This window comes from Sus scrofa, chromosome 6, assembly GCF_054392235.1.
Source record: "Sus scrofa isolate SSC_HxYL_T2T_F1_AM1 chromosome 6, Sscrofa_HxYL_maternal_Yorkshire_Landrace_v2.0, whole genome shotgun sequence".
Lineage (NCBI taxonomy): Eukaryota > Metazoa > Chordata > Mammalia > Artiodactyla > Suidae > Sus > Sus scrofa.
Genome location: NC_139388.1, coordinates 95,509,287 through 95,536,700, shown reverse-complemented (window position 1 = coordinate 95,536,700; position 27,414 = coordinate 95,509,287). Strand labels below are relative to the sequence as shown.

The 27,414-nt window shown below is 47.7% G+C and overlaps 1 protein-coding gene and 1 long non-coding RNA gene across 3 annotated transcripts in view; one reads left to right on the top strand and one right to left on the bottom strand.

Moving 5' to 3' along the window:
• Nucleotides 1–27,414, top strand: part of LOC146402666 (uncharacterized) — a 171,187-nt gene that overhangs the window by 129,871 nt on the left and 13,902 nt on the right. The window lies entirely within an intron of this gene.
• On the bottom strand, nucleotides 20,900–23,673 carry GJA4 (gap junction protein alpha 4). 2 transcript variants are annotated; one of them, XM_084958357.1, is made up of 3 exons: nucleotides 23,592–23,673; nucleotides 22,551–22,761; nucleotides 20,900–22,441 (listed from the first exon to the last, which is right to left on the bottom strand). In XM_084958357.1, the coding sequence occupies exon 3, from the start codon at nucleotides 22,422–22,424 to the stop codon at nucleotides 21,423–21,425; it is 1,002 nt and encodes a 333-aa protein (XP_084814483.1). In that variant the 5' UTR covers nucleotides 22,425–22,441; nucleotides 22,551–22,761; nucleotides 23,592–23,673; the 3' UTR covers nucleotides 20,900–21,422.

The window sequence follows — 27,414 nt, the reverse complement described above, 5'->3', positions numbered from 1 at the left end:
TCCAGGGCAGAGAACCAAAAGGGACCATTTTGATATGAGCAAGGTGGGTCGCAAAGTGGTTGAGGCAATCAGAATGGCTAAAGATGTTCTAGGTCCATTGAGGTACGTTCTAGACAGAAGGCATGCAATCCACCAAATTGGACCAGCATCCCTGGCCTCTAGGCATTGTTTCCTGTCCCGTGGGTTCCACGGCTGTGCAAGTTTCCTTGGTCCTCTGCCTCATCTTTCTTCTTTTGCACTTCAGCCTATGGATTCACTTCTTCCTGAACTTCACTCTCATGGCACAGAGGTGTCTCAGAAGATGGCTCTAAGGCTGGGAGAGGACTAACCCAGTTGTGACTGTTAAGCCAGCCTTGCATATCTATGATATATCCCCCTTGGTCATGGTATATAATTCTTTTTATGCGTTGTTGGATTTGATTTGCTAATGTTGTATTGAGAATTTTTACATCTATGTTCATGAGAGATATTGGTCTTTAGTTTGCTTTTCTTATATAATAGCTCTGGGAGTTCCTGTTATGGCTCAGCAGAGACGAATCTGACTAGGATCCATGAGGATGTAGGTTCTATGCCTGGCCTTGCTCAGTGGGTTAAGGGTTCGGCATTGCTGTGAGTTGTGGTGTAGGTCACAGACACGGTTCAGATCTGGTGTTGCTGAGGCTGTGGCATAGGGCAGTGGCTACAGGTCCGATTTGACCCCTAGCCTGGGAACCTCCATATGCCATGGGTGTGGCCCTAAAAAGACCAAAAAAAAAAAAAATCTTTGTTTGGTTTTGGTATTATGGTAATGTTGGTCTCATAGAATGTTAGGAAGTATTCCCTGTTTCTGTCTAGAGATTTGGCATATTTCTTCCTTAAATATCTGCAAGAATTCATCAGTGAATCCATCTGGGCCTGGTGCTTTCTGTCTTTTGTTTTGGAAATTTGGTATTTTCTGTATTTATTTGATTAATTTGATAGATATAGGCCTATTCTTTCTTCTTGTGTGAGTTTTGCCAGATTTAGTCTTTCAAGGAATTGGTCTGTTTCTTCTAGGTTATCAAATATGTGGTCATGGACTTGTTTACAGAATTCCTTTATTGTGCTTTTAAAATGTGGGACTTGTACTGGTATCCCCTCTTTTCTTTATGGTATTGGTCATTCATGTCCTCTTTTTTTCTTGGTTTGTCTGGCTAGAGGCTTATTTATTTTGCTTATCTTTTCAAAGAACCAGCTTTTGGTTTTGTTGATTTTCTCTTCTGATTTCTTGTTTTCAATTTCATTGATTTTTGCTCTAATTTCTATTATTTCTTTTCTTATGTTTATTTTTAAAAGATTTTTTTCTATTATACTTGATTTACAATGTTCTGTCAATTTCTTCTGTACAGAAAAGTGGCCCAGTCATATATATATATGACTTTTTCTCATAATATCCTCCTAATATCCATCACAAGTGACTAGATATAGTTCCCAGTGCTATACAGCAGAACCTCATTGCTTATCCACTTCAAATGCAGTAGTTTGCATTTACTAGCCCCAAACTCCCAGTCCACCCCATATCCTCCTCCTCCTCTTTGGCAGCCATAGTCTCTTCTCCAAGTCCCTGAATTTGTTTCTTTTCTGTAGATAAGTTCATTTGCACCACATATTAGATTCCAGACATAGGTGATATCATATTGTATTTGTCTTTCTCTTTCTGACTTACTTCACTAAGTACAGCAATCTCTAGTTCCATCCATGTTGCTTCAAATGGCATTATTTTGCTCTTTTTTATGGCTGAGTAGTATTCTGTTGTGTATATATACTGCATCTTCTTAATCCATTCATCTGTTGATGGACATTTAGGTTGTTCCCATGACTTGGCTATTGTGAATAGTGCTGCAATGAACATAGGGGTGCATATATCTTTTTCAGTGAACATTTTGCCTGGATATATGCCCAGGAGTGGGATTGCTGGGTCATATGGTAGTTCTATAGTTTTCTGAGGTACCTCCATACTGTTTTCCATAGTGGTACCAATTTACATTTCTGCCAACAGTGAAGGAGGGTACCCTTTTCTCCCCATCCTCTCCTGCATTACTTACTTGTTGACTTGTTAATGACGGCTGTTCTAACCAGTGTGAGGTGGTACCTCATTGTAGTTTTGATTTGTACTTCTCTAATGATTAGTGATGTTGGGCATTTTTTCATGTGTCTGTTGGCCGTCTGTATGTCTTCTTTGGAGAAATGTCTATTCAGGTCTTCTGCCTATTTTTCAGTTGGGTTGTTGGTTTTTTTGCTGTTGCATTGTATAAGTTGTTTGTACATTTTAAAGATTAAGCCCTTGTCAGTTGCATCATTTGAAACTATTTTCTCCCATCCTGTAGGTTGTCTTTTGGGTTTTTTTTAATGGTTTCCTTTGCCATGCAAAAGCTTGTCAGTTTGATTAGGTCCCATTGGTTTATTTTTGTTTTTATTTCTGTTGCTTTGGGAAACCAACTTAAGAAAACATTTGTACAGTTGATGTCAGAGAATGTTTTGCCCAAATTCTCTTCTAGGAGTTTGAAGGTGTCTTGACTTATGCTTAAGTCTTTAAGCCGTTTTGAGTTTATTTTTGTGCATGATGTGAAGGTGTGTTCTAGTTTCATTGATCTACATGCAGCTGTCCAGTTTTCCTAGCACCAGTTGCTAAAAAGACTGTATTTTCCCATTTTGTATTCTTGCCTCCTTTGTCGAAGATTAATTGACCATAGGTTTCTGGGTTTATTCCTGGGTGCTCTATTCTGTTCCATTGGTCTTTATGTCTGTTTTTGTACCAGCACCACACCGTCTTGGTTACTATAGCTTTGTAATATTGTCTGACGTCTGGGAGAATTATGCCTCCTGCTTGGTTTTTGTTCCTCAGGATTGCTTTTATGGTTCCATATAAGTTTTTGGATTGTTCGTTCTAGTTCTGTGAAAAATGTCATGGGTAATTTGATAGGTTTACTTTAGACTTGACTTGCCCTTCATTTCCTAGTTTTCTTATGTGGGAGCTTTGGTGATGGGTTTTAGATCTTTACTCTTTTTTTTTTTTCTTTCACTTTTTAGGGCTGCACAAGTGGCATATGGAGGTTCCCAGGCTAGGGGTCAAATCAGAGCTACAGCTGCTGCCACAGCCACAGTCACAGCAATGCAGGATCTGAGCCGCATCTGCAACCTACACCACTGCTCATGGCAATGCCAGATCCTTAACCCACTGAGTGAGACCAGGGATTGAACACACAACCTCATGGTTCCTAGTTGGATTCGTTTCTGATGCACCACGACGGGAACTCTGAAAGTGAATTTCTTATAGACAACATATAGTTGGGTCCTGTTTTGTGATCTACTCAGGCAATAACTGTCTTTTAATTGGTGTTTAAAGAGTATTGACACAGTTAGGTTATTATCATCTGTATTTGTTACCTTATCTTTTCTATTTGCTCTCCTGTTCTTTGTTCTTTTTTTTTCTTCCCCTCTTTTTCTGCCTATTGTGGTTTGAACTCAACATTTTATATGATTCCATCTTCTTTCTTTTCTTAGCATATCAGTTATCCCCCACCCTTTTTTTTTGTCTTTTTAGGGCTGCATCCACGGCATATGGAGGTTTCTAGGCTAGGGGTGTAATCGGAGCTATAGCCTCTGGCCTATACCACAGCCACAGCAATGTGGGATCTGAGCCACGTCTATGACCTACACCACAGCTCATGGCAACACCAGATTCTTAACCCACTGAACAAGGCCAGGGATTGAACCTGCAACCTCATGTTTCCTAGTCAGATTCATTTCTGCTGCACCATGATGAGAACTCCTAAATAGTTTTTTTAAACTTTTTTTTTTTTGTCTCTTTAGGGCTGCACCCCTGGCATATAGAAGTTCCTAAGCTAGCAGTCAAATTGGAGCTGTAGCTACCAGCCTACACCACAGCAATGTGGGATCTGAGACACATCTGTGACCCACACTGCAGCTCATGGTAACGCCAGATCCTTAACCCACTGATCAAGGCCAAGGATTGAACCCACATCCTCATGGATACTAGTCGGGTTTGTTACCACTGAACCACAATGGGAACTCCCAGACCTAACTAATTAGGAGTTCCCATCATGGCTCAGTGGTAACAAACCCACTGAACCATGATGGGAACTCCCATTTTTGGATATTTTCTTTTGGTGTGTCTTCAATATTACAATCTCGAATATGATGTAATCTGATGTAAATCTCACCCAGTATATTTTAAAATTTCATTCAGTTTTTTTTTTTTTTTTTTTTTTTGTCTTTTTGCCATTTCTTGGACCGCTCCCACAGCATATGGAGGTTCCCAGGCTAGGGGTTGAATCAGAGCTGTAGCCGCTGGCATACACCAGAGCCATGGCAACTCGGGATCTGAGCTGCGTCTGCAACCCACACCACAGCTCACGGCAACGCCGGATCCCTAACCCACTGAGCAAGGCCAGGGATTGAACCCGCAATATCATGGTTCCTAGTCGAATTCGTTAACCACTGAGCCACGACGGGAACTCCATAAAATTTCAGAATGGCATTTATTTTTTCACTCTCTAAGTTTCATTTTAGTCTTTAAAAAATATCTTCCATTGTTGTCTTTAGTATCTTCATGTTTTTCTTTATATCCTTGATATATAATAACTTTTTTAAACTTACTTTTTACTAATTTCATCATCTCTACCATTTTGTGTGTGTGTGTGTGTGTGTGTGTGTGTGTGTGTGTGTGTAGGGGCTACCCCTAGGCATATGGAGTTCCCAGGCCATGGATCAGATCCAAGCCACAGACATGACCTAAGCCACAGCTGTGGCAACACCATATCTTCAACCCACTCTGCTAGACCGGGGATTGAACCTGTGTCCTAGTACTCACAGATGTTGCAGATCCCATTGCACCACAGCAGGAACACCATCTCTATCATTTTTGAGTCTGTTTCCTTTGGTTAAATGTTCTCCTGGTTAAGGGTTACTTTTTCCTGCTTCTTTGCATATCTAGTAATTTTTATTGAGTGTTAGACATTGTGAGTTGTACATTTTGGATGCCAATTTTGTTGTATTTATTTTTTAAATGTTTGAATTGTTCCAGCATGCAACTAACCTACTTGGGATTAGTTAGATCCTCTCAAGTCTTGCTTTTAAGTTTTGTTAGGGCATGTCCAGATGATCCTTTAGTGTGTGGCTAATTTAGCCCCACTACTTTTTACATGATACTCATGTTAGGACTTTATTCAATGTCCCATGAATTATGTGGCCTTTCACTCTGGCAGATGGGAACACATACTGTTCCCAGGATTTGTTCAGCTCATAGTTTTCCAGTGATTCTTTCCCAGAATCAGAGTTTCACCATGGACTCAAGGGGAATTTTCTGAAGATCTCTGGATCTCTGTGAAGTTCCATCTTCTGTGGCACTCTGCCCCAGAAAGTCTAGTTGTCTTGACTTCCTTGAACTCTGATATCTTTCTCTTCAATTCAGCAAGACTATTGGTCTCTGTTTGGGTTCCCCTTTCCTGTTCTGCAGCCAGGAAACTGTTCCCACACAGTAAACTGGGGCAATTGTAGTGCTCTCTTTGTTTATTTCCCTTCAGAGATCATAGTCCTTCACTGCCTAGTACCCATTGTCCAAAGGGGTTATTTCATATATTTTGTCTGTGTTTTCAAGTTGTTTATGATGGGTGGGAATTTTTCATAGCAATAAATCCTTCGTGAGTAGAAGGACAATTCTTCATTAGTTTTAAACTTCAGTAACCTCTAAAAATATTTCTGTTAAGTTTAAGTTCTTTTTCTTTTCTTTCCTTTCTGTCTTTTTTAAGGACATACCTCTGGCATATGGAAGTTTGCAAGCTAGAGGTCGAATTGGAACTACAGTTGCTGGCCTATGCCACAGCCACTGCAACACCAGATCTGAGCCACATCTGTGACCTAGGCTGCAGTTTGCAGCAATACTGGATCATTAACCCACTGAGCGAGGCCAGGGATTGAACTTGCATCCTCATGGACACTATGTCAGGTGCTTAACCTGCTGAGCCACAACAGGAACTCCAAGTTCTTTTTCTGAAATGCATGCACCTGGGTTCCCTGGTGGCTCAGCAAGTTAAGGATTATCACTGCTGTGGCTTGGGTTTCTGCTGTGGCTAGGGTCTGCTCCCTGGCCCAGAAACTTCTGCATGCTGTGGATGTGGCCAAAAAAAAAAAAAAAAATACATGGACCTTTATTTTTTTTTTAATATGTTTTTTTTCAGAGTTTCCACTGTGGCTCAGTTGAAACAAACCTGACTAGTGTCCATGAGGATGTGTGTTCGATCTCTGACCTTGCTCAGTGGGTTAAGGATCTGGTGTTGCTGGGAGCTGCAATGGTAGGTTGCAGATGAGGCTTGGATCTGTTGTTGCTGTGGCTGTGGCATAGCCAGGAGCTGCAGCTCTTATTTGACCCCTAGCCTGGGAACTTCCATATGCTTCAGGTGCAGCCCTCACCACCCCCATTCAAAAAAAAAAAAAACAAAAACCCTTTTTCTCACTTTTTATTCCTTCTTTTTTCCTAGTCATTTAAAATATACTTGTTTGTATAACTTTTCTATTTTTATAATTATATTATATACATATCATCCCAAAACTCAGTAGTTTTGGTCATCCAAAAATTACTGATTCTCCTACATTTATGCATCTGTTTATTGGCTGGGGCAGCTCTGCAGATCTAGGCCCACTTGGGAGCCTCTGCTTAAGACTCTGGCAGCTGACATGACTCCACTTCTCACTGCAGACCTGTGCTCAGCTCTGCTTCTGGAATGTTGGTTTAGGGCCCTGGATGAAGGAGCAATAGCTACTCAGGGGAAAATCTTCTCATAATGATTGCTGAACAAACATAAACACATGAGGCTTCTTAAGGCTTCATCTAGGGACTGATCCATGGTCACTTCCTCTGCATGCCACTGATCCAAACAAGGCATCTTGCCAAGCTCTAAGTTAATGGATGTAAAAGTCCCTTCTGCCTATGATGAAGCCATAGCAAGGGTGTGGATGCCAGCAAGGATGCGGTCCTGGGCCAATAACTCAGTCTATCACAATTCAGTCTACTGAATCTATCCCATGGTTCAATGTTTTGAAGTGTTTGGAGATCAAATTTGGTATATTGTTTTTGTTCACACTTATTCACAGTGCATTATTTTCTTGTGCACTTTATAATTTGGGGTTGTGTGTTCATATATGAGGGGGGCATTTTTTTTAATGGAATGTCCACTGAAAGAAGGTCTTTTGCTTTGCTTTGGCTTTGCTTGAGGAAACCTTCCCAAGAAAGACTTTCTTTCAGTTTTTACTAGATGCCCTAAGTTTCATATTAGCTAAGGACTATGTATTATGTTTATTTCTCAGCTTATTATGCTAATTTCTGAATGTTGCAAGGAGCTGAAATTTGAACTCCATACTTGTGAGAACAGGTTTGTAGTTATTAAATCTCAAGAGAGACTTTTTCTTCCCACTAGCACTAGGGCTGAGAGAGAAAAATGACTGGCATTACGCAGGAATTTCAGTCCCAGCTCTGCCACCAGTGGGCCTAAAGCCTTGTCTCCTATTCCCACAGCATCATTAAAAGCCAATTCCCTGGGTTCCCATCGTGGCTCAGTGGAAATGAATCTGACCAGCATCCATGAGGGCACAGATTCGATCCCGGCCTTGCCCAGTGGGTTAAGGATCCAGCGTTGCTATGAGCTGAGGTGTAGGTCACAGACACAGCTTGGATCCAGCGTTGCTGTGGCTGTGGCTGTGGTGTAGGCCAGCAGCTACAGCTCTGATTGGACGCCAGCCTGGGAACCTCTGTATGCCGCAGGTGTGGCCCTAAAAGGACCCCCCCCCCCAAAAAAGCCAATTCCTTGTTAACAAAAGCAGGACAAGAAAAGCATTGGTACTCACATACTCACTTTGATTTTCTTTCCTTTCTGGTTTTGATATCTCTTTTCAGCTCAGCTATCCACTTTATTTTTTTAAATTAAATTTTAATGTAATTTGTGTACTTATTTTTTCTTTTTACAGCCGCACCTGTAGCATATGGAAGTTCCTGGGCTGGAGGTCTAATTGGAGATGCAGCTGCTGGCCTATGCCACAGACACAGCAATGCCGGATCCCAAGGCTTATCTGTAGCCTATGCCACAGCTTGTGGCAGTGCCAGATCCTTAACCCACAGAGCAAGTCCAGAGATTGAACCTGCATCCTCACAGACACTATGTCAGGCTCTTAACCCACTGAGGCACAACGAGAACTCCTCAGCTCTCCACTTTAAAAGTTGTTTATTGTAGGAGTTCCCATTGTGGCTCAGTGGCTCATGAGCCCAACTAGTATCCAAGAGGATGTGGGTTCAGTCTCTGGCCTTGCGCAGTGGGTTAAGGGTCTGATGTTGCTGCGAGCTGTGGTGTAAGTCGCAGACATGGCTTGGATCCCTTGTTGCTGTGGCTGTGGTGTAGGCTGGCACCTACATCTCTGATTTGACCCCTAGCCTGGGAAGCTCCATATTGCCACATGTGCTGCCCTAAAAAGACGAAAGAGAAAAAAAAAAGTTTTTTTTTTGTAAAATTTTATCCAGCATTTCGTTTTATATTGCATTGCATTGTCTCTTCCCCTGGATTTCTCCTTTCTTCTTCCCCCAGTATTTGGCTGAAACCCTCTTATCCTTCAGGCCTCATTTCTTCTGAAACTTCCAGTAAATAATATATCCCTGTTATTCTCCTTTATAGGAAAGTTGGCTTCCTTTATAGGATTTATCACAATTTATAATCTTATATGCTTTATTTAACTTCTGTCTCCCCCATTAGACTCTAGGTTCCTTGTAGGCAGAGACTAGATCTATTTTATTTTCTACTGATCCCCAGAGCTTAGAATGCTTAGAATACAATGCTTAGAATATGGCAGAATATATATGGAGGATAAACATTTGTTGAATGAACAGTCATGACATTTGGAAATATCGTATTAATGGCTGTATATGTGGCATTACATTAGCCAAAGTAATTTCTTTTTTTTTTATGCATGCTTTATTTTGAGTGCATATATGTATTTTTCGGCTGTGCCCATGTTGTGCAGAAGTTCCTGAGCCATGGATCAAACCCACACCATAGCAGTGACCAGAGCCACAGCAATGACAATGCTGGATCCTTAATGCACTGTGCCACCAGGGAACTCCAGTCAAAGAAATGTCCGAAGTGTTAATCACATGTGTTTTCTCAAAGCTTGGGAAATATAAATGAGGAAGGGGCTCGAGCAGCCTGCTTTAGGGATCTACCCTAGAATCTGTTCTGGTCAACTTTTTTTTTTTTAATTAAAGCATAGTTAATTTACAGTGTTGTGCCAATTTCTACTGTACAGCAAAGTGACCCAGACACACATACATATACATTCTTTTTCACACACACACACACACACACACACACACACACACACACACATTCTTTTTATTTTATTTTATTTTGTCTTTTTGCCTTTTCTGGGACCGCTCCTGCAGCATATGGAGGTTCCCAGTCTAGGGGGTCTATCGGAGCTGTAGCCGCTGGTCTACACCAGAGCCACAGCAACGCAGGATCCGAGCCGCGTCTGCGACCTACACCACAGCTCACGGCAACGCTGGATCCTTAACCCACTGAGCAAGGCCAGGGATCCAACCAGCAACCTCATGTTCCTAGTCGGATTTGTTAACCACTGAGCCACGATGGGAACTCCACACACATATTCTTTTTCTCATGTCATCCCCCATCATGTTCTATCCCAAGAGATGGGACACAGTTCCCTGTACTATACAATAGGACCTCATTGCTTATCCATTCCAAATGTAATAGTTTGCATCTCCTGGTCAATGTTTTAATCAATGATGGGATGATAATATTTATGGTATATGTCGGAGAATTGTCCAGGCTTTGTCCAGACTCTTCATTGAAAGGAGTATTTGATTAATTATTAATGAATTAATATTAAATTATTTCTGGCTAACTTAAACAGAAAAGCAATTTAATTGGGAAGGTATTAGGTAGCTCATAGAATTGACCCAGAACTACATCTAGTTACTTACTTACGATGGAGCGTGATGGAGGATAATGTGAGAAAAAGAATGTATATGTATGTGTGACTGGGTCACGTTGCTGTACAGTAGAAATTGACAGAACACTGTAAACCAACGATAACGGAATAAATAAAAATCATTCAAAATTTTTAAAAAATAGAAAAGAAGGAATGGCGTTCCCGTCATGGCTCAGCAGAAACACATCTGACTAGTAACCATGACGTTACAGGTTCAATCCCTGGCCTTGCTCAGTGGGTTATGGATCCAGCGTTGCCGTGAGCTGTGGTGTAGTCTGGTGGCTACAGCTCTGATGCGACCCCTAGCCTGGGGACCTCCATATGCCACAGGTGCTGCCCTTATAAGCAAATAAGTAAATAAATAAATAAATAAAAATAGAAATAAAAAAATAAATAGAAAAGAAGGGAGTAAGAAAAAAAAATCTCTGAGTTCAGTCCACTTATAATGTCTAAACCTCAATGAACCCATTTTCCTGGCTCAGAACGTAGTTACTCTGTGTGGGAGTTTCCTGATTCTGGGTAAGGGGGATGCATAGCCCAGGCTCTCAGGTAACTCATAGTCCAGTGAGGGAGGCCTAGGAAACCAGATTTATCAGAATCCTTCATCCAGGTTTCTCTTTTCAATGCCTTTCAGGGGTTGAAAAGCCTGGGCCGCTTTCATCTTTTGAGACTGTTGCTATAGTAAATAGTAAAGAGTTATATAGATAGAGTTACAAAATTGTGGTATGTTTCAAGTATGTGAATATTGAATGCTTTTTAACACACATGCTAAAACCCAATTGTGTGTCTAACCTCATTTGGATATAATGTCAAAACTCCCACTGATGTTGCTGCTGGGTCACTAGAGTTCTTGTTCTTAGTCACCCCTCTTTATCTCTGCTCCAGCTATGTCCGGCTCTGACATATCCTGGTGTCATTGCTCAGTCCTTCTGGAGGCTTCTCCAGAACCAGTCCTGGGAAGCCTTCCTGGGCTCCCTGCCTTACCGAATTCTGTTCTTTGCAGGGAGCAACAAATGTAAAGCTGAGAAGGGATCTTCTTATGGCTAAAACTTGGCCACCTCTGGTGCATCTCTGGTCCTAACCTAATCTCTGTGCACCTCTGTCCTAAGCTAATGCCTGTGCATCTCTGGTTCTAAGCTAATGCCTGTGCATCTCTTTTAGGAAGCTTTATGGGCTTTGTTCTGGGCTTGGCTTCCTGTGTCTCCTCCTCACTTGCCCTTGAAGGAATCTACCCTCCCTCCACCCCTGAGATTCTGTTTCTAGTTTTAGAGCTCCCCTGGGTCGCAGCTGAGCTGGACTGACCGCCATTCTCCAAGCTCAGGGCATGGCCGAGGTAATCGTGTTCTCCCACACCCCAGGTTCTCTGTGATCCTTTGCCGCCTCCCCACCTGTGGAGTGGGCGGGAGCAAGGGGTATGCCTTTTAGAAGTAGTATTTTGCATTTAACAAAGACCCCAAATGTACAGATGCAGGAGTAAACATAGTCTCCACCAGGGAAGGCCATTTAATTGCATTAAACTCTCAGATTTAGCAGATGAAAAACAAATCCAATTTATGGAAATTAGGAGTGGATAATACCCTGGATGACAGAATCCAGATTTAAGAGGATGGTTCTTGTCAGCTGGAGCAATGGACTGAAGTAGATAGGATGGCATTTTGCTGGTGCAGATGTCAGATGTGTCATTTTTAATTCCCCAAATTCCCAATTACATAAGCTCGCACTTTGCAATCGCTTAATGGCAGCCCACATGTAAAAGGCTTGGGGTTTTAGTTGGAAAGCTTTCCAATTATTCTTGCCAAACCAGCATGACCCTGGTTATGAAACATCTCCAAGTGGCACATTAAAAAAAACCCAAGGAACAGTTTTACTTAAAGCTTTTAGTCGAAGTATAAGCAAAGAGAGAATTTATGGTTTGATGATGAAAGGCTGTAAACCACTTGATCAAATAGGCGAAACATTTTGTGGAAAATATAAATTATTAAAACAGATTCATGATGAAGAAAATTTGAGTAGACAAATAGTCACGGTGTGACAGTGAAAACATTTTTAAAGACTGATATAAACTAGGCATTGAGTCCAACTGGCTTTATAGGCAAGTCTGTTCAAACCTCAAGGAATCATGCTAGTAAAATGTTTGCAAGGTATGTAGTCTGCTTTAATTGGTCATTGGACTGAGTAGAGAATTTCATGCTGAAAATCACTTTACTCAGAGTTTTGAAGGCATTGATCCCTTGTCTTATAGCCTCCGTTATTATTGCAAAGGGGGAATGTCATCTTGATTCTTGGGGCTGTGTATACAACTATGTTCTCTCTCTGAAAACTTGTAGGCTTATCTCTTTGTCTCCAGTATCCTGAAAATTTTTAGTAGGTGACCCTATACTGACCTTTGAGCTGGGCTCTCAGTAGCCCTCTCAAGCTAGAATTTTCTGTGCCAGATAAAGAATTGAGATCTTCTCTCTATAAAGAGGTTGCACAAATTGATCAGAAAGCACAAGACCTGAGTGAAAAATGGGCCAAAAAATTCACAGATGAAACATAAGTGGTAAAGAAGGATGTTAAAATGTTTAGTCTCACTAGTCATCAAGGCTTATACATTGAAAGATACCATATTTTTCCTGATTAATCATTAATAAACAAGGGAATTTTAAAAAAAAATAATGCTAGTGTGGGTGCTTTGAAATGAACACTTTCATATCATGCTATTGAGCATCAAAGTCATTTTTTTCTGGAAAGCTCCTTTCATATCAGAAGCAATCCTGGAGTTCCCTTCGTGGCTCAGCAGAAATGAATCCGACTAGTATCCATGAAGATGCAGGTTCTGTCTCTGGCCTCGCTCAGTGGGTTAAGGATCCAGCATTGCCATGAGCTGGGGCATAGGTCGCAGATGCAGCTTGGATCTGGCGTGGCCATGGTTGTGATGTAGGCTGGCAGCTGCAGCTCTAATTTGACCTCTAGGCTGGGAACTTCCACATGCCGTGGGTGCAGCCCTAAAAAGACAAAACAAAAGCAAAATCAATCTTGAACAATGAACATACCGATCCCCTTTCTTCTTCTTCAGCACCTTGGAGAATGCTCTTCTCTCTGCCTAGGATACTCTTCTGCATCTCCTCCCCCAGGCATTCCTCCTCACCCTTCAGGTGCTAAAGGCCACCTCCTCAGGGAGCCTTCCCGGCCTGCAGTCCAGATCTGGTCCTCTTTTAATAACCGTGTCTACCAACCAGCATTTTGGGAGCCCACCGTGGGGAGATGGCCAAGGGTCTCACTGTTCAGTACATAAATTTCCACTTCATCTCTCCATGCTCTTGATGGCACTCCCACCCTCTCCACTGCATGGTTTCCCCATGCATCTCCAGAAAACAAGCTCCCCTCCCTCCACAAGGTGGGGGAAGGATGCTACCTAGCCCCTCAGGATAGAGGGTGGGGGGACCGGTGGGCCACTGCCTTCAGTCAGCTCTCCCGTTTTTGATGCCACTGCCTCTCCACCTGCAGAGGTCGTTGGTGTCTTCACTCACTTCTTAGGATTTGCTCGGGCTTTTCTGCATTTCTGAATCGCTCACGATGAATTACTTTCACAATTGAAAAAAGCCCCAAACTTTCTAAAAATTTAAAATTCATACCTTTTGACCCAGTAATTTCACTTCTTGGAATATCTTTCTTTTAAGGAAATAGGCAATTTGGACAACGTTTATGTTAAGGCAGCCACGTTATAGTACATATTCAAATAAATGGTAATTATTTGCAAACAATCTAAAAATTCAATATCACGATTATGGTTAAGTCGATAATGACAACGGCATAGGATAAAGCCACTGCGTGGTGTTTCCAAAGATGAAGAAAAGGCTGATGATTCATTGAAAAATGAAAAAAGAAGACTGAAATTTTAGGTATGCCTTTACTTGGATTGCCTGCCTGCCTCCCTGCCTCCCTCCCTCCTTCCCGCCTCTTTCTTTCTTTCTTTCTTTCTTTTTCTTTCTTTCTTTCTTTCTTTCTTTCTTTCTTTCTTTCTTTCTTTCTTTCTTTCTTTCTTTCTTTCTTTCTTTCTTTCTTTCTTTCTTTCTTTTCTTTCTTCTATCTATGTATCTATCTATATATCTATGTATCTATGTATCTATCTATCTTTTAGGGCCACTTGGCAGCACATGGAAGTTCCCAGGCTAGGAGTCAGATTGGAGCTGCAGCTGCTGGCCTACGCCACAGCCACAGCAACTTGGGATCTGAGCTTTATTTGCAACCTACACCACAGCTCATGGCAATGCGGGATCCTTAACCCACTGAGTGAGGCCAGGGATTGATCCCGAATCCTTAGGGATACTTGTTGAGTTTGTTACCACTGGGCTACAATGGGAAGTCCCTCAGATTTTATTTAAAAATATGCATGAAAGAGCCTGTAGGGAGTTACTTCTGAATATTAACAGTGGTCAACCCTGGAGGGTGGGATCTCATTGTCTATAACGATCATGCACTACCTTTATAATCCCCTCCAAAATTCTACATATGAAAGGGAGAAGAGGTAATGTAATCCTAGGTTGCATTAATAGAGGTAGAAGTTTTGAGACAAGAGAGGTGATAATCTAGGTTATTCTGACCACATGGAGTATCGTGTCTCCCACTTAGGGAAGTGTGGCACATGTTAAGAGGAAAATAGACAGGAGTTCCCGCTATGGTGCAGTGAATTAGGAATCTGCCTGCAGTGGCTTAGGTTGCTGCAGAGGTGTGGGTTTGATCCCCAGCCCAGAGCACTGGATTAAAGGATCCAGTGTTACCACAGCTGTGACATAGGTCGCAGCTGCGGCTCAGATTCAGTCCCTGGCCTGGGAATTTCCATATGCTGCAGGTGCAGCCATTAAAAAAAAAAAAAAAAAAAGAGAAGTTCCCATCATGGCTCAGTGGTTAACGAATCTGACTAGGAACCATGAGGTTGCAGGTTCGATCCCTGGCCTTGCTCGGTGGGTTAAGGATCTGGCGTTGCCCTGAGCTGTGGTGTAGGTTGCAGACGTGGCTTGGATCCTGCGTTGCTGTGGCTCTGGTGAAGGCCGGCAGCTACAGCTCCGATTGGACCCCTAACCTGGGAACCTCCATAGGCTGTGGGCGGCCCTAGAAAATACAAAAAATAAATAAATAAATAAATAAATAATGAAAAGAGAGAGAGAGAGAGAGAGAGGAAAGTAGACAAACTCCAAACTGGAAATCAGAATCAGCTGGAGGAGTAGGAGAAGAGCAGGCTCAGGGCCAGCCTTGTGGCTGTGTGTGTGTGTGTGTGTGTGTGGCTGCAGTGCTTGGATGGGAAGGGCAGAACTGTTGTGCCCCAAGCGGCCCTTGAGGTCTGAGCGGGGATTGGTGGGAGAAGCTGTAAGGTGGAAAAAGAAGTTCTAACAATCCTGTAATGATAATACCTCTTCCTGCAAATGTCAGTGGTCATGGTGACCTTAGTGGGAAGGGGAAATGATGGCGCCCCAGTCAAGGCACCGGAGGTCAGTAGTGAAATCATTAGCTTATAGCCCAGCAGTCAGTAAGCCCGCGAGTTAGATTGGGAGAAGTTTTCACATCACCCAGCCCAAGAGCTTTGCTTGTTTATGTGAAGCCCATGACATTCACTGCTCCCATGGGCTGCGGATAAGATGAGCTTGGATTATGAAAAATTCCCAGTGCACTCCACATAACCCCATCCCTTTCTTTCCTACTCAGGAAGGCAATATGAATTCAAGTGACTGGAATTGACCTTATTATGGAAATAATCTTGAGAATTCCCACTGTGGCTCAGCAGGTTAAGAACCCAGCTAGTATCCATGAGCATTCGCGGTTGATCCCTGGCCTTGCTCAGTGGATTAAGGATCCAGCATTGCCACAAGCTGTAGCCTAGGTCACAGATGTGGCTCAGATCCCATGTTGCTGTGGGTGTGGTGTAGGCCGGCAGCTGCAGCTCCAATTCGACCCCTAGCCTGGGAACTTCCATATGCTGTGGGTGTGGCCCTAAAAAAAAATCTTGACTCGGTTCTGATTCATGAAAAATAGCACATCACTGTGAGCTGCAGATCAATGATGAGTGACAGGTTACTCCGTGCGAGGCTCCTTGTACCTGATTGCCACGTGCCTGTTTCGCATCCAACCCTTTCATTTCACAATAGGGAAACTGGGGTCCAGGGGGAGGAAAGGACCATAGTCAAGCGAGTGGGAGGGATGGGAGTCAGGAGTCAAGCCTCCTATGGCTCTTTCTGTGACCAGAAGTTACCTGTTACCCACTTAGATTTTGGTGGTAGTGAGGGATAGGCTGGCTGGAGGAGGAAGGATGTGATGGAAGAAATGGTGAATCCCCTGTGTTCTGTCCAGGCCACATCACCAAGGAGATGCCTGGGTACCATATATACTGACTTTCTCCTTGACCTCCCTCCACCCGTGCTTAGAGGTGGGGGTGGGGTGGAGTGTTGGTGTGGGTTGAATTGTGTGCCCCCAAAAGGTATGGTAAATCGCTATCCCCCAGCCTCTCCAAATGTGTCCCTGTATGGAAATTGGGTCTTTACAGAGGTGAGAGAGTTAAAGTGAAGTTATTAGGGTAACTCTGATCCAATATGACTGGTGTCTTTATACAAAGAAGAAATTTGAGGAGTTTCAGTCTTGGTGCAGCGGAAACGAATCTGACTGGGAACCATGAGGTTGTGGGTTTGATCCCTGGCCTCGCTCAGTGGGTTAAGGGTCTGGCATTACTGTGAGCTGTTATAGGTCGCAAACGTGGCTTGGATCTGGTGTTGTTGTGGCTGTGGTGTAGGCCAGCAGCTGTAGCTCTGATTTGACCCCTAGCTTGGGAACCTCCATATGCTGCAGGTATGGCCCTAAAAAAGAAACAAAAACAAAACAAAAAAAACCCAAGCAAACATTTGGACCCAGAGACAGACATGCACACAGGGAGAATGCCATGTGAGGATAAAGGCAGAGGCGGGGCTGATGCTTCGTCCATAAGCTGAGGGATCCAAAATTGCCAGCAACGCACCAGAAATCAGGAAAGAGGCCTGGAACACAGAAGGAACCAACCCTGCAGACACCTTGATCTTGGACTCCTGGCCTCCAGAACTGTGAGACAATACATTTCTGTCACTGAAGCCAGCCAGTCTGTGGTGCTTTGTTAAGACAGCCCTAGGAAGGGAATAGGGGTGGAGCTTATAGCCGCTCTCCTTTGCCTAAGTCTTCACATACTGCCCCCCTGCCCCAGTCTTTGTGGTCCCATCCTCACTACACTATCCACTATCCTCACCCCCCCAACACTTTTCTTTATCTTTTTAGGGCTACAGGTGCAGCATATGGAAGTTCGCAGGCTAGGGGTCAAATCAGATCTGTAACTGCCAGCCTATGCCACAGCCACAGCAATGCCAGATCTGAGCCGCATCCAAGACCTACATAACAGCTCACGGCAACACCATATCCTTAACCCACTGAGCGAGGCCAGGGTCCTCATAGATACTATCAGGTTTGCTACCACTGAGTCATGGCAGTAATGCCTATCCTCATCCTTAATCCCCCAGCCCATCTGCCCTTGTGTTTGTGTGGCCACCACTAGAGGACCCAACCCCAGCCTGGCCAAAGGTCCAAGTCCCTGGGCCCTGGCCTGACCCCAGCACCACACCAAGCTCAGAGCGTGTGAGCTTTGAGGGAGGGGAAGGGTATTGTCCTCATTTGCCTAAACCTGTCTTCTCCTACCTTTCCAATCAGGACAGGTAGGGGATACCAGAAACACGGGCTCCCAGGGCCCTCAGGTTGGGTTTTCTCGAAAGAGACCAACCTCTGACCCCACAGATCTGGTCTCTCACTCTGGCTGGGGGAGAACCCCTTGGAGGAGGACCTCAGCCTCCTGGAGTTACGCACTTCCAACACGTGAACTGTCTGCTTTCTGCTCAGTCTAATTCAACCCCTCATTTCATCATCCAAGTGAATGCAGTAAGCAGACCATGGGCCCGTGGTGGATGAGAGTGTCTCCTTGGCGGTCCTTAGGGACTCAATGGGGAGGTGAAACAGGCTCACACTAAGTGGTGGTCCAGATCGCCGAGAGGTGGAGATCGTTCCTGGAGACTGGCTGGAGACGTCAGGGAGGGCTTCCTGGAGGAGGAAGGTCCTGTGACAGCTGTGCTGGAGAGGGTGAGCCAAAGTTATCGCATGATCCCTAGGAGCCAGGCACACTCAGTATACTTTCTCTTGTTTTTACTTCTTTTCATTTGTGAAGCAGGCAGTGTTATCCACATTTTATTGGTGAGGAACCTGAGATTCAGAGAAGTAAAATGGTTGACTTAAGGCCACACGGCTTTCTACAGAGTGGGGGCAGCATTTAAACTGAGGACCCTTGGAGCTCCCATTGTGCCTCAGTGGTAACGAACCTGAGACTAGTATCCATGAGGGCATGGGTTCGATCCCTGGCCTTGCTCAGGGGTTAAGGATCCAGCGATGCTGTGAGCTGTGGTGTAGGTCTTGGATGCGGCTCAGATCTGGCATTGCTGTGGCTGTGGTGTAGGCTGGCAGCCACACCTCTGATTCGATCCCTAGCCTGGGAACCTCCATATGCTGAGGGTGTGGCCCTAAAAAGCAAAAATAAATGAATGGCTAAATAAATAAAGGACCCTTGACTATCAAAGCTCATCTTACTCTTTCTTCTGCATTCAGGCTCTGCCTTTTCCGGAGTACACAGAGGTTTAAAGGGTTTGGAAATGAGCAGGAAAGGGCACTTCAGGCTGACAGAGGAGCAGGGCTGAGTCTGGGGAGCAGTGGGGAGGCTGCTCTGACTCCATCTCAGAGATACCAAGGGAACAATGGGAACCAAAGCTGGAAGAGCGAGGGCTGCAACTTATCAGGCTGAGCCTTCTGACTTGATGGGGAAGCAGTCAGTGAGTGAGTCTGGGGTGAGGGATACCGAGCTGGTGCTCTGAAGACCTGCCTTGATGGGACGTGGGCCACGTTGCTCACCTGCCGTAAAGGTTCTCCAAGAGAAACACGTGGCCACGTGAGATGGACCCCATTCCCCTCTCCAACACTGGCCCCAGACCTCCCCGTGGTATGGGGTACAACCAGATTGCCCCCGAGGGCCACTGCCTGAGTGCTCCCTCCATCTGGGTCACTTTCTGTGTGGAAGGTCACTTCTGCCAACACCAGCCTCATCCTCAGCTACACCTCCCACATTCTAGATGGCTCATTGGAACCTAAGCACCCCCCCCTCCCAGGGCCCAACCATTCCCCTCCTCTGTGCTTTTGCACACAATTTGCTTTTTTCAGCTGCACCCATGGCATATGGAGAGTCCCAGGCTAGGGACTGAATCGGAGCTACAGCTGCCGGCCTGCGCCAGAGCCACAGCAGCAAGGGATCAGAGCTGCATCTGGATCCTTAATACACTGAGCAAGGTCAGGGATCAAACCTGCATCTTTGCAGACACTATGTCGAGTTCTTAATCCACTGAGCCACAATGAGCACTCTCTCTTTATTTCTTTTTTTTTCTTTTCAGCTGTGCCTGCGGCACGTGAAAATTCTCTGGCCAGGGATTGAACCCGGGACACATCAGCGACCTGAGCCCTGCAGTGACAGTGCTGAATCTTTGACTGCGCCGCAAAGGAACTCCTGCACACAGTTTTCTGTTCAAATACTCAGCGTCCTTTTCCTTCCCCAACAGACTCCTATTCATCTGTCAAAATCCAGTCCAATGGCTTCTTTTTTGTCCTGCACACTCTGTGGCTCGGAAGCAAGATCCTTTCACTGGACCCTGACCGTCCCTTCCACCTGTCCCCACTGCCATTGCCTGTTCTCACTGGGTAAGCTTCAGGTGCACGGGGAAGAGGTATGGTGCAGGCCCTTGAGCTGCTCCTGCAGGTGAGCAGGCTAGAAAGGGCCCAGATTGGAGGGGGCATGTGATCTACACCTGCCTCCCCAAATTCCAAGGGGTGCAGGCCCATTTGAGCTGGGCTCTGAAGGGCTTGGCTGGCAGGCAGGTCGCCTGGGGAGCAGCATTCAGGAAGGACATGTACTAGTGGGGAATGAGGCCGGGGCACTGGATGGCCTTGGGGCAGGATGGGGACAGACACTGATTTGGCCACTGGTTAGCAAGCAGGTCAAGGGGGCTGGGGCAGTGAGGATGGAAAGAAGAGACTGGTGTTGAGGCATTTCAAAAGGCAGGGTGTGGAGTTCCCATTATGGCTCAGTGGTTAACGAATCCGACTAGGAACCATGAGGTTGTGGGTTCGGTCCCTGGCCTTGCTCAGTGGGTTAACTGTTGCCATGAGCTGTGGTGTAGGTTGCAGATGCGGCTCAGATCCTATGTTGCTGTGGCTCTGGCGTAGGCCGGTGGCTACAGCTCTGATTGGACTCCTAGCCTGGGAACCTCCATATGTTGTGGGAGCGGCCCAAGAAATGGCAAAAAAACCCCCAAAAAACAAACAAAAAAGTCAGGGTGTATAGGACTCAGGGCTGGTGAGAGGCAGTATGTACGAGTCTGAGGTTTCTTTTTGTTGTTGTTAGTGTCTTTTTAGGGTCGCACCCAAGGCATATGGAAGTTCCCAGGCTAGGGGTCAAATCGGAACTGTAGCCACAGCCACAGCAATGTGGGATCCGAGTCACGTCTTTGACCTACACCACAGTTCAGGGCAATGCCGGATCCTTAACCCACTGAGAGAGGCCAGGGATCAAACCAGCATTCTCATGGATACTAGTCGGGTTTGTAACCCACTGAGCTACAACAGGAACTCCCGGGTTTGCGGGTTTAAGGTGCTGCCTGGAGTTGGAGTTGCAGTTGCAGAGGTTAAAGACAGATTATCCAGGCCTGCAAAGAAAGCCTGGGCAAAGCCACTGTCCTCCCAACCCCCACCCCAAGGCACATCACGACACTATCAGTACACACCTTGCTTGTGATCAAGTCCTGTTTATTTTAGAAGGATAAACAGTGGAACTAGGAAGGAGTGATGAGAACAAGACCCTGGTCCCCTTGACAGGGCCAGATCCAGCACAGGCTCTGTCTGTGTATATGGTCAAGGCCGACCCAGCAGCCTCGACCAGCCTTTTCCTAGGAGAACAGGGTGTGTGGACAACTGGGCAAAGGTGACTCTTCCGTGGGGGTGGGGTAAATTGTCTCCAAGTCCCTCTAAACCAGGTGAAAGAGACCAAAAGGTTCAAACACCCATGGCCAAGAGCACCCCACGCTGGCTCTGTCTGTGCCCGGGGCAGGCCGCGTTCTGGAGGGGAAGCTGTGGTGCTCTCTGGTCACCTGGAAGACCCCAGGTGTTCAGGAACAACATGCAGCGAGGCCCTATGCCCAGTACGCAGCTGCTTCCCCTAGCCCCAGTTCACCTCTGCAGAGCCTTCAAGGAGGGGACATCAAAGGCAGCAAGACGTCCCCGGGCCCACCGCGGGGTGACATAACCCCAGGCCCTTACACGTACTGTTTCTTGGAAGCAGAGCTGCTGGGGCGACTGGGGGGTTTCCGGCCACTCTGGGGGGGTGGGTCCAGGAAGAGGGGGGGTCTGGAAGATGCCAGCCTCTCCTCCGTAGTCAGGTTGGCCCAGTTCTGCTCACTGGACGAGAGCCCGTTGTAGGTGGGGCACGGTGGGGATGAGGGGCCCTCGCCCATGGGGAGGTAGAAGAAGACCTGGTCAGCGTAAGGCTCCGAGGAGGTGCCCTGGGCGGGGGGTGTGTCCTGGTCCCTCCGGGCCCTGATGCCCCGGCTGAGGCAGCGGCACAGCAGGTACGCCAGCTCCAGCAGGTTGAGCACCAGGGAGATGAGTCCGACCACCAGCATGAAGATGATGAAAATGGTCTTCTCTGTGGGGCGTGAGACGAAGCAGTCTACGAGGTAGGGACAGGGTGAGCGCTGGCACACAAACACGGGCTCCATGGTCCAGCCATAGAGACGCCACTGGCCATACAGGAAGCCTGCCTCTAGCACACTCTTGCAGAGCACGCTGGCCACATAGGTGCCCATCAGGGCCCCTCGGATTCGCAGGTGACCATCCTCGGCCACTGAGATCTTGGCCATCTGTCGCTCTATGGCTGCCAGCGCCCGTTCCACGCGTGGGTCCTTGGCTGGCAGTGCCCGCAGCTCCCCTTCCTTCTGCCGCAGCCGCTCCTCGCGCCGAGACAGGTAAATGACGTGGCCCAGGTAGACCAGGGTGGGCGTGCTGACGAAGAGGAACTGCAGCACCCAGTAGCGGATGTGGGAGATGGGGAAGGCCTGGTCGTAGCACACGTTGGTGCAGCCTGGCTGGGCAGTGTTACACTCGAAGTCCGACTGCTCATCGCCCCACACCGACTCGCCCGCCAGGCCCAGGATGAGGATGCGGAAGATGAACAGGACCGTCAGCCAGATCTTGCCCACCACGGTCGAGTGCTCCTGGACCTGGTCCAGCAGCTTCTCAAGGAAGCCCCAGTCGCCCATGGCTCCTGGGCCTCTGTCTGCAGGGAGACAGGGGACACGGTCAGCGAGGCATCCTTTTCAGCTGTCCTAGCAACAAGCCCGGCTGGGGGTGGGTGGGGGGGAAGAGACTGGCCACGCCCGTTTTACCTGGGGGGAGGGGGAGGGGAGGAAGGAGGTCCTGGAGGGGAAGAGATTGGTCTGGGGGCTCACAGACAGCAGGACTACATGCAGATCTCTATGATGCTTGCTAAGCTCTGGCAAGGGTACAGCTAAGGTCCCTGTCTCGTCACATCTGTGTCCCGCTTGTGCCCAGCTGCAGTCCCAGGATGACCACAGCCCAAGGAGATCTGAATCAAGCCTAAGGGAACAGAGAATTGGAGGAACTTATCCAAGGTCACACAGCTGTGCCATGCCCCTCCCCCCTTTTGCCCAGGACAGGCTGTCCCCAGACAGTGGGGGTGGGGGTGGTGCTATCTTCAGCTTCTCAGGGGGCTCAAAGCCTCACGTCCTGGCTCCCTTCTGAGTCAGTCCTCACCCAGTTGACCTCACTCTAACCTCTGAGTTTGTTGGTGGGGGGGCGGCATGAAGGCACGTTAGACACTCCAGGCTGCCTCCTGCATTAGCTCCACCTGTCAGCAATAGTGACCACCTGCCGTTTAAGGACCGACACTGGATCGGGTCCCCTATCTCCATCCCCTCCCCCTACCAAAGCTATTGCTGCCAAATTCTAGACTCTTGAAAGGAACTGTCATAGCAGGGTGGAGGCATGGGCCACAAAGTTCCCAGGACATCAGGGGGAGAGTGGGGGGAGGAAGGTAGGGCAAAGGGGAGGGGAAGGCGCTTCTTTTCCGAGAGAGCAAAGCTGGTTTAGAGCCAGCGGCTGGAGCCAGACCTGGGTTCAAATCCTGACTTTCCTACTAATGGGGACCTTGGATAAGTGATACCTCTTAGCACCACAGTCTCCTCTCCTGTAAAATGGAAATAACAATATCCCTACCTCCTAGGGTTATAAGGATACAATGAAAGCAGATGGGAAGCTGGTTTAGCACAGAGGATGGCCCAGGCAAGCTGGGTGAGCGTGGCTGCCGTGGGTTCCCCCAGCAGCAACCCTTAGCCTGTGGCAGGTGGCAGCCGATTCCTGCCTGCCCTCCGCTGGAGTTGGCACCCCAGCCCCCTAGCCCCACTCACCTCCTGCCTGCCTGCTCCGCGGCCCAGGTGGCGGTGCGGACACACGACGGCCTGAGCGGCGCCCGCGGGAGCCCTGCTGGACGGCGCCTGGCGGCAGGGGCGCCTTAAATAGCGCGCGGGGCGGGGTAGGGGCAGGAAGCGGCGGGAGGGCGGCGGGCGCTGTTCCCAGCGGGGAGGGACGGGAGATGCAGGCTCCCTGAAGCCACTCAAGGAAGGGGCCTGGGAGGTTGCACCGGGAGTTGGGGTCGGGGCGTCGGGTGGGGGGGATGAAAAGGATGAGAAACCTCCACCTTTCCCTTCTGCTCTCCACCGTCTTCCAGCCAGCAAACTCTCCTAGCCTCAGCTTCTTTGTCTGTGGAACAGGGGTCCTCCGAGGCGAAGTTTTTTTCAGAGTGGCTGAAGCTAACAGCCAGCACTTTCTGATCTCAGGCAACTGGCCTAAGGGCCTCTGAGAGATGGCAGGTGGGATGAAGGAAGGGCATCCTCCTTAACCCTGGGTGCCTACTGCCCTCAGTCCAAAGGGAGATCACTCATTTGTGGGGTGGCCGCTGTGGACCCCAGTACGGTGGCAGCACTTGGTCATCAAGACGCGTTAGGACATAGGGAACCAGGCTGGGAGAGAGGGGTTATAATCTGCCCTCCCTATAGCATCTATGGGGAGCTGGGATCTCTCCACCACAGAATTCTCCAGCATCCCTTCTCCCGGGCAGGCTATGCAATCAGGGGGCACTAGACAATGCCCATGGACCACTTGAGACTGAGTAGGGTGGACTCTCCCCATCTTTAGCTCATGCCTTTAAATGCCTTTCAACAAGGGTGGAGGGGAGACATTGGAGGAAATGAAAGGGGTGGGCAGAGCCCACCGCTGTTCATTCAAGCATCACCCTGTCTGTGAACATTCATGTGCTGTGGACATTGTAAGTGGAACTGGGGATTTGACCATAAACCAGCCAGATGTGGTCTCCGGCCTGGGGCGCTCAGCGGCTGGGGCAGGAGGCAGGAATAGAGAGGGTACTGGCCCTTGGGTATGAGTAAATGGGGAAAGTTCTGAGAACTGTCAGTAGGGGTGGGGGTGGGTCTTGGTGAGAAATGTTTCTTGGGAAAGACTGCATTAGCCATGTCGGTGGAAATAATAAACAGTCTACAAGAGGAATGGAAGAGAGTTTTATTTGCGATTAACTGCGGACTCTTGCCTGGGAGACGGCCTCCCAGATAACTCTGAGGAACTGCTCTGGAGAAGGGTGGATTTCAGCACAATTTATATCTTGTTATCTTGTCAGAGCAAAGAACATCAAACACGTCAGGGGTCCATTCCTTCAAGGTTTCAAAAAAAAAGACAAACCAGACCAGCATGTACAGGGCGAGTCAGCATGGCCTTGGTACCTGGGAAGGGAGGCATGATGTAGTCTTTATTTATTTATTTAGTCTTTTTGCCTTTTCTTGGGCCACTCCCGTGGCATATGGAGGTTCCCAGGCTAGGGGTCCAATTAGGGCTGTAGCCGCCGGCCTATGCCATGGCCACGGCAACGCGGGATCCGAGCTGCATCTGTGACCTACACCACAGCTCACGGCAACACCAGATCCTCAACCCACTGAGCAAGGGCAGGGGTCGAACCCGCAACCTTATGGTTCCTAGTTGGATTCATTAACCACTGCGCCACGATGGGAAGGCCCATGTAGTCTTTATTTTTTAATTTAATTTTATTTTTTTGTCTTTTTTTGCCATTTCTTGGGCCACTTCTGCGGCACATGGAGGTTCCCAGGCTAGGAGTCAAATCGGAGCTGTAGCCACCGGCCTACACCAGAACCACAGCAACGCAGGATCTGAGCCATGTCTGCGACCTACACCACAGCTCACGGCAACACCGGATCCTTAACCCACTGAGCAAGGCCAGGGATCGAACCTGCAACCTCATGGTTCCTAGTCAGATTCGTTAACCACCGCGCTACGACGGGAACTCCCCATGTAGTCTTTATTTTTAACCTGACGTTCTTTACTTCTGGTCAATGCACTCTTCTCTAAAATAATTGAAGCAGATGTACAGTGTACGTTTGATGGGCACAAATAGGCTGTTTCAGTTAGTGTAAAATTCAAGTTAACTCAGGTAGACGCTAGAATGACTTCCCCTTACTCTAGTATGTGAAGCAATCTTTCATCAGCCGGTCAGGGAGAGCATTCTAGGCAGAAGAAACAGCCTGAAGAAGGGCCCAAGGACCAGTGGCTGTGAGGTCCTGACTTCACTGGCTTTGGTGGGCCGGGCGAGGAGGGCCTAGAAGTTGAGACTTTGCTGTTGATCCCTGTGCCCTGTGCCCTAGCTCCTATTGTGTAGGGCTGATGGGAGATCCAGTCAAAGCACATATGCATATTAGTACCCACAAAGGTTTCCAGTGGATGATGGCTAAAAACATTATAACAAAACCATTTGGACGGGAGTTCCCATTGTGGCTCAGCAGGTTAGGAACCAGACTATTGGAGTTCCTGTCGTGACTCAGTGGTAACGAACCTGACTAGTATTCATGAGGACGTGGGTTCGATCCCTGGCCTCGCTCAGTGGGTTAAGGATCTGGTGGTGCCGTGAGCTGTGGTGTAGGTTGCAGACACGGCTTGGATCCTGTGTGGCTGTGGCTGTGGCGTAGGCTGGAAGCTGTAGCCTGGGAACTTCCATGTGCTGTGGGTGCGACCCTAAAAAGCAAAAAAAGAAAAAAAAAGCAAAGGAAGAAAAGGGAAAGTGGCAGGTGGGGTCTGAGACCTGGGGCTGGTGGCCGAAAGATCCTGTGTTTCTCAACGCCAAGATTCCATCTTTGGACTCCCAGTGCCCCAGGGTGGGTCCCTGAGGGTCCTGCCTTCAGCCTGAGCAGGACAGCCAGTGTGGTGGACTTGCTTTGACCTCAGGACTTCCAGATCAGGCTGAGCTGGCTTCCCCTTCCAGGCCTGTCCCTCAGGGCCACGTTGAGCGAAACCTCCTGAATTCCCAAAGCTGACAACTGCGCCCACTTAGTTTTGACCCCTGAGGGCATGAGAACGGAGGTCCCCAGAGGCAGGTTCTCACCACGCCCCCACTGCAGCCTCTGCTCCCAGAGTTCCTCTCCTGTGGCTGGGCCCTCCCAAAGCCGTTCTGATCCCATCTGCTGGGAAGGAGGGAGGAGCTGCCCTCACCCTCACCCCTTCCTCAGGGGCTCTGGAGGTCAGGGTTTGAGTGACCCCACCCCTTTCCGGAAAGGCGGAGCCAGGGCCAGCCCAGACAAGCCCATGACCTGGCCATTCCACCTGGGATGTGTCCCCAGATCCCCACACCTCCCACCATTCCCACTGCCCTGACCCTGTTGAGGCCACCACCTTAGCGGCCTCCCAGCTGGTCTTCTGGCCTCCTGGCCTCCAGGCCTCCAGCCCCGCCCTCCTCCCCAAGCCCAGCCTCCACCCTTCCCCAGAGATCCGACCACACACCACCTGCTCAAAGCCCTTCTATGGCTCTCCTTTGCCTCTTGACCTCGGCCACCTCTCCAGCCTCATCCCTTTTCTTCTTTCACCTGGTGATCCAGCCATACCTGACTCTGGCTTTTGTCCGCGTGGTCCCCTCTGCCTGGAGCGCCCCCACATGCTCAGCCCCATAGCCGTTCAGGACTTGGCTCAGTGTCCCTTCTCCCAGAAGTCCCCTCGCGGGCCTCCTCTGGCTTAGGGATGCGTTTGTGCTCTCCACAGCTCACCTATCGCTCCTGGGTCACTGTTTGCACCGTGTTAAGTGCAGCAACTCTCCAGAGCATTCTCATCTTGCAAAACTGAAACTCTGCGCAGAGGAAATACTCCCCATTTCCCCTCCCTGAC